Source organism: Octopus bimaculoides, chromosome 13 (genome assembly GCF_046866305.1).
Source record: "Octopus bimaculoides isolate indiv1 chromosome 13, ASM4686630v1, whole genome shotgun sequence".
Lineage (NCBI taxonomy): Eukaryota > Metazoa > Mollusca > Cephalopoda > Octopoda > Octopodidae > Octopus > Octopus bimaculoides.
Window position 1 is genome coordinate 1,530,942 of NC_142940.1, and position 7,638 is coordinate 1,538,579.

At 34.9% G+C, this 7,638-nt stretch overlaps 1 protein-coding gene across 5 annotated transcripts in view; it reads left to right on the forward strand.

Annotated features, from left to right (window-relative positions):
• LOC106868062 (centrosomal protein of 135 kDa) overlaps window positions 1-5,069 on the forward strand; it is a 45,434-nt gene extending 40,365 nt beyond the window's left edge. For 4 of the 5 annotated variants that reach the window (XM_052972299.2, XM_014913171.3, XM_052972300.2 and 1 more), the window contains 4 exons: window positions 335-537; window positions 1,372-1,476; window positions 2,548-2,640; window positions 2,991-5,069. In XM_052972299.2, coding sequence (XP_052828259.1) covers window positions 335-537; window positions 1,372-1,476; window positions 2,548-2,640; window positions 2,991-3,090 — 501 coding nt within the window. In that variant the 3' untranslated portion in view covers window positions 3,091-5,069. The remainder of the gene's footprint in view (window positions 1-334; window positions 538-1,371; window positions 1,477-2,547; window positions 2,641-2,990) is intronic. The other variant, XR_016243931.1, reaches the window with a different exon arrangement.
• The last annotated feature ends 2,569 nt before the right edge of the window (window positions 5,070-7,638 follow it).

The following is a 7,638-nucleotide window of genomic DNA, read 5'->3' on the forward strand; positions in this document are numbered from 1 at the left end:
TTTTTGCCTGTTATCTACATGTGTGTGTATATATAGACATGTATGACCCCAGTCACTTTATGTATCAACTTCAAAACAATGAAAGGTATATTCAACCTCTACTGAATTTGAACCCAAGGCTAGGAGAACTGCAACAAATACTGCAAGGCCCTCCATCCAACTTTCTAATGAATCCGATGAGTTGTTGCCTCGTACCTGTGTTGGCACCTGCTCTTCTTTTATATTCTGTTTCACCTGTTGTAGTAATTCCATATAGAAGTGTTTTTCTAATCATTGTCTTATTCAATGGAATTCTTCTGATGGAAAATTAAGTGATTTTCTATTTTCCTGCCAGTTACATTCCCAAATCCTTGATATGAAACAAGAGGCCGACACATTACGCGAACAGCTTTCTACCGAAAGAAAAAGTGTTAAAAATTTGGAAGAATTGCTTCAGAATAACAGAGAAAAGGAATTCCATTCCCAATTGGAATTTCAAGAACGTAATGCTGAACTGAAACAGTTAAAAGATCGATTGACTCTTAATGAAAGTAAACTGTGAGTCACGTCTATTGAAAATGTATTTCGTTGTTGTTGTTTTGCCTTAGGTTAGTCTTAGGACAAGAGGCGTTCCAGAAGTGACCACCTTGTTTTTTTTTTTTTTAATCCCCCCCTTAGATGTAGTGTTTCTAGGACTGCAATATTCAATGTGTTCTTTCCAAAAGACATGAATTTATGACTTGATGGAGATTTGACTGCTATGTCCAGCAAATCAAGTGTTTGCATAGAGCCTTCCTTGTTGTCTTGATATTGCTGTTGTTGTTGCTGCTGTTGTTGTTGTTGTTATTGTTGTTGGTGCTTCTGTTGTTGCTGCTGGTTAACCCCCAACTTAACTCAAATTGAGCCGGCCATGACCATCCCATCTTTTTCCTAAATCCAAGGAACCTACCACTACATTGTCTAACACATACATTTTCTAAGAAGTATAAAGTGATTTAAAAGCAATTTGGTTCCTATTTCTAGCAAGTTGAATAACCACATACAGGTTCCCTTAGCTCACTATTTCTTGGTTGTCTGTTATATATTGCTATTGTTGTTTAACCCTAGGTCAGGCTTGGTGCAGCAGACTTAGGATTTAAAATGGTTCTATCCTGTGAGGGGTCCAACTGAAAATCTCCTTCATTTAATCTCTTCTACTCACTCCTCATCCACTCATCTTCTCCACCCTTGCAGCTTCTCCATCTCCCTACACTCACCTTTCATCATGCCAGTGTTAAGGGCAGCAACCCTTAAGTTTTGCTCCTGACCCAGAAGAAGAGACTTTTTGCTAGCATTTGGCTTGTTGGGTCTTCATAATCTGCATCAAAAATAAATAATTTTGTCTTCTTTTAGTCAAAGCCAGAGCAGAGACATTGCTTCTCTTCGGACAAGGAATATTGAACTGGAAGGAGATATAGAACGCTTCCGACGACAGCTAACCAGTGAGAAATTTGAACGGTATGCAATAAGTTGCTGTTAAAATAGCAACATTTTAGTTTTTATAAAAATCACTTGTGAAATTTATCGTTTTTTTCTCTCATCATCCAGATCATAGCTATCTGGGAAGTTCATCATCAATTTTGCTACAGACTTAAAAAAAACCCAACTAATTAGTTATTGTTATAATTACAGAAAATTTAATTAGAGCTAATTAAGCAGGGAGAAAAAAAACTGATATTAGTGATTATCTTAAATGCATGGGAAATAACTGTATGTGTTCTGGTCTTATTATGGTCTCTTCAGCAAGTCAGATTTTACCCTGAACTTACTGAAGTAGTAATAGAAGTGAATGTACAAGTATGTAGACTTATTAGACTAGTAAACTAGAATTGGTTAAATAACCTAGAGATGTCATCCACATAAATACCAATTTTTTTAGCTACTTTAGAAAAGTTCTTTGCTACCGACTTTCTTCCAATTTTTCTAATCCTGTTTCTTAATTTTGTATGGGTATATCTACAGTACTCTTCCATCAAAATGTCCCCTTCCACCTGCCTTGAACCATGCCCCAACTAAAGATCTATTTGGTGACCCTTAAGAGACTACCCTCTGTATCCTAAGTTTCCTTCTCCTCTTCCCGTTTGTCAAATGTTTCTCTAAACCTGTGGCTTTCACTGACTCTTTAAGATTCCATATCTTCCTTCTTCGACCATCTTATAAATGCAAGAGAAAGAGCTAATTAGGAAAAGAATTAGTTTAGAGAAGATGCTGTTCAGGTTTGTGTTAGGGTTAGGGTTAGGGTTAGGGTGGGATACTTCTGACACAGCTTTCTTGTAAACCAACCACAGAAGGAATTCCTAGCTCTAGATGATACTCATTGACTTTGCAGAAAGCCTTTGATAAAGTACCATGTGTAGTTTGGTGGTTGCTATGAAAGCTATCTGCAGATGAATGATTTATGACAGATGTGTTTACCATGTATAGGATTGGTGTCAGAAAGTTAGAGTTAGCAATGAATTCCGTGAAGAATTTATCATGCAAGCCATTATCAGTCAGGCTTCTAAGAGTCCCTATTTTTTTTCTAATTAGTGAGCGTGCTGTACAAGAACTTCGTCGTCATGGTATTTCCCCACCAATTACTGGAGATTATTCAAGTATTTCCAGATCCACAAGTCCATCCAAGTAAGTTATTATTTTCTCTTCAGTTGATTTCGTTGAAATAAGTTTAACTTTTCCCCACTTTTGAGTTTCATTCCTCAGTCATTTTCCATTTGGTTTACTGTTTTCTTCAGCAGGGGTTGGCAACAAAAGGGTCAAACTAAAGCTAAATGCACTGGACAGTCCTTGCTCCTCTTCATGAGCCAGTTCTAGTTGTAGGTGCTGCTTGTTTGAGTCGCTTTCATTGCAACTCTAAATAGCAGTGAATAAAATCAATGACTTATTAATTAGAAACTAAAAAACCTGATTGTATGTCAGGAGGAACCTTTTTAGTTTTTCTAATCTGATTGTGTTTTTATGTCTTTATTTTGTAGATTCTCCAAAGCAAACAATCTGAGCAGTCTCTTAACGCCTCCTGTGAGCTCAGTCAGTGAGAAGACCACGGTTTTAGGGAAAGGTACCAAGTCACTTTAGACAGACCAAAGTTTAGTATTTCCAACGTTATCTCCTTCTTCCACTGATGCTGCTGTATAAGACCAGGATTGGAATCTAGTAACGATGTTTATTAACGAGTGTCTGACTCGCAAACTTAGTTGAACCATAGCTAGTCTTAGTGAAGGGTATGTACCAGATCGGAGAGAGAGAGAGAGAGAGAGAGAGAGAGAGAGTGTTTGTTACTACATCACACGACACACACATGCACAGCAAACATACAAATACACACACACAACACATACATGCATATAAACACACACACGCGCACATACTCACACACACACACATATTCTAAAGTCTCAGTTTCATGGCTTCTTCTTTCCCTTAGAAACTTTTTCATAATTAATAGATTCATTTTTTTACAATTTTAATTATCATTAACCTTGTATATTATTGTACAGTCTTCTTGCAGGAGTACACAGGGTGTCCATAAATTACCTTTACAATTTGAAGTGTGGAAGTTGTTAAGATAATGTATGGACACTCTGTATATTTGTGTGTGATGTAATGTATATTGATATGTATGCATGCTTGTGTGTTTGTTTATGTGTGTGTGTGTGTGCATGTTAGTGTGTCTTTGATAGAGTCCCCAATATAATTAATTACTGATCAATATTTTGTTGGCCCCCACCCCCAAGCCACCTTCTTCTGTTTCATGATAACCTCGATGTCCATGTCCCCTTTCCAGATCATTTTCTGTTACCCTAACAAATTGTATTCCCCTTTCCTCCCCGTCCCCCACCTCAATATTTCAAGATATTCTTTACCAACTGAAGTAAATTGATGTCTCTTAGGTTTCACACTCAATTCTTCCTTCTTTCTATCCCACACCGGAGATTGCTTTCCAATTCTCAAAGACCTTTCAAATTAAAAAAAAACAAACAAAATGGCTTCTGTTGTGTTTTAGGAATTGTAAAATCTCAATTAAACAAATAATTGTATTAATAAGCTAAGAATGTTTATTAGGCATTTATTGATAAGCTTGGTTTGTTTAGAGAATATATTTGTATATATGTATATATATTTAATGTGTGTTTGTTGACCTGAGTGATGGCAAAGAGCAATGAGTGTGAAATGTATATATAATGTGATATTATGTATATATTGACTATCAAGTGTATATAATGTTTGATGTATATGTTAAGTATTGTATATTATACACTGTATATATGTGAATATGTTCATTTACATTTTGTTGTTAGTTTATGAACATCTGTGTATGTATGTGTGTGTGTATATATATATATGTGTGTGTGTGTACATGTGTGTGTGTATATATGTGTGTGTGTGTGTGTACAGTGTAAAACTCAGATGAAGATAAAATTGAATATGTTATGTAAATAGAGTGTAGATTGATTCATTAAAGAATTGACTGCGTGCATGTGTGTGTGTGTGCATACGCATGTGTGTGTGTATGAATATATACTCATGGATGTGTATGTGTGTGTCTGTGAGTATACATATTTATTTGGGATGTATGTATATATTGATGTTTTGTTCTCTCTATGTACTTGTTTGTGTTTGTGTGTGTGTCTGTATGTGATATGTACTTTGTTGTGTGTATCCGTATGTGTAAATATGATAGGTTGATACTCCATTCCAGATAAAATTTCCCCCAAATTCTAGAACTCATTTTCTACATTAGCTGTCCTGAAGCATATAGAATTTAAATGTCCAAATACTCAACAGGACATCAGTTGTGGATATAAAGTAACAAGCTATGATAACTAAAACTGTTTTCAACTTTTAAGTCTAAAAAGATTAATATTTTTTAATTAATGTTATCGATTAAAAGTTGTTTAATTTTCCCTTCCAGACATTCCAGTAACATCTTTCTACTCAACCCTTCTAATCTCATCAATGTTTATCATATGATTGATTGTTTGAAAACTGTTTTGGAATCAATAAATTTTTTCCTCTGTCTCTCTCAGACTATAAACTCTGACCTTTTAAATCATGACCTATTTTTACATCATTCTTAATCCCTTAATGTATGTCTTGAGCCTTTGATATCTGGATCTTGACCCTTGAGACTTTGATATATAAACCTTGATTCACTGATGCAACAATTTTCACCTGTTTTAATCGATAACATACTAAACAAATTGCCAAAACTGTTATGACATACCATGACTATTTTAAATGTTTTATTCTTTTTATTACATAGAAAAACAAAATGAGTGTATGTGTTGCACTTGGCCTCAAAGGAACACATATGCACCAATGTTGTGCCTTAAAACACTAAAGTTTCCTAAATACCCTGGTATTTTCTGAGTCACCTCAAAGACATGCAGCACACCTGCAGGCAATCTATGGCACAATAATCCCCACAAAGCACATTGATTGACAATTGCTACATCAATATATAAGTGTTGAGCCTTTGATGTAGGGGGATGTGGATCCATTAATAGATAGAGTCAATGACTTTATATTACACCATGCTTTCATACATTTCATCATATATAAACATTACCATGTTCTTCAACATATGAAAGGAATATATATATATAAAAGCACGGAAGGTAAAAGATATATATGCAAATAAAAGTACAAAATATATAGAACGGCCTATCAAGAAAAGGTATATACAATCGACTAAAAATAAGTAATCAAAATGAATTACTAAAGTGTGTAAAGCAACTAAAAAAACTAAAAAATAAAAAAATAACTAAAAAGATATATCAAAATAGTTCATTTCTGAAAAAAACCCATTGTAGGTTGAAGTCCAAGGAGCATAAAAAGTTCCACAAAATCAGGTCAAAACACACCTATGGCCTTTTTGGTAGTTCACTGCCGCAGTCCGGTTGCGAGTTAAAGCACATCTCAGCAATGACCCCCTCATCAGGATGAACAGGAATTTCACAAAAGTTACAATACAGGTGCAGAAACTTATTTAAAGATAACAACTTATAGCAGGACCAGTCTAAAATTTTATAACACACACACAAAAAAAAATAATAATTTGATGGCCAAACATGTAGGTGGTTGCTAATCATAGGAATTTTACTATCCAGTTTAGAAACCCGGTAGGCAAACTAAATACTATTTACCACATCTAGCTTTACTTCTATTTACTTTCAGAACAGTAGAAGAAAACTTATGGTTGCAGAAAGGGATCACCTCTGTAAATTTATTTAATGTTTTAGGCCCAAAGGACCTAAGGATGGCAAGAGATTCCCTTATACGCAACTTACACTTGTTAATATTAACTCTAATATTAGGGGCTCTCAAGATTATAGACCATTCAAGAGAGGAACTTTTATTATTCTACTTTAAACCATGTATATAAGAGGCAAGAGTAGTAGAGTTACAATATTTTTCATCTGAAAATAAATTCATGTGGGTCCTATACCTTGCTTTAAAATTGACAGTACTACTTATGTAAAACTGATCCAAATTACCCCCCTCTTTAACAATGCATTTATAAATAACATTTGTAGTCAGACTGAATCTGTCAAGGGGATGTAACCTAGGGTTTCTACAATTACAGGATTTTTAGTCACTTAACATGCTTTAGTAATTCATTTTGATTACTTATTTTTAGTTGATTGTATATACCTTTTCTTGATAGGCCGTTCTATATATTTTGTACTTTTATATATGTATTCCTTTTATATGTTGAGGGCCATGGTAATGTTTATATATGATCAAATGTGTGGAAGTGTGGTGTTATATAAAGTCGTTGACCTGAATTTGTTGTTTGTTCTCTGATTAATTTTTTTTTTGTCTCTGTCTCATTTACATTTGAACACTTCTTTTTCGCAGTCCTATAAACCCTTTTGTTTCCATAAAAGTAATGCACACACACACATATACACACACAGACACACACACACACTGAGGGGGCCAACCTCACTAGTGCTGGTGCTACAAAAAGTACTCTATACACTTTGCATGATGAAAGGCATCAAGCCATAGAAACCCTGCCAAAGAAGACATTGGAACATGATGCAGTCCTCTGATCCATCAGATCCTATCAAACCATCCACTTATGCCTATATAAAAGATGGTGATGATGAAAACATAAAAAATTTAATTAGTGGTTGATTGAAAAGTTTGTTCCCACACAGGAATGAGTATCTTGTACCCTAAGTTAAAATTCAATATTTAAATTATCTGATTACATATATCAGGCTGAGTAAAAAGTAAGCAACGTTTTGAAACATGAAATTCATTAAAATATATTTCAATGCTGCGGATATTTTATTCATCAAAATAAGTATCATTACAATCAACACATTTTTGCCAATGAGTTACAAGTTGGATTATTCAGGTAAGGTAAAAACCTGGAGTTCTGGTGCTGATGAAGTCTTTGAACACACTTTGATTTTTAAACTCCTTCTCTCGCAGGAAACCATCAAGATGCTTGAAAAAGTGGAAGTCGGTAGGAGAAAGGTCTGGGGAATTAACTGGGTGGGGAAGAACTTTGTAGCCAAGCTCCTTCAACTGCTGGAGCGTCATTAGTGAAACGTGTGGTGGAGCCTTGTCATGAAGAATGATTGGCCCTCTTTTGTTCACCAGTCTGGG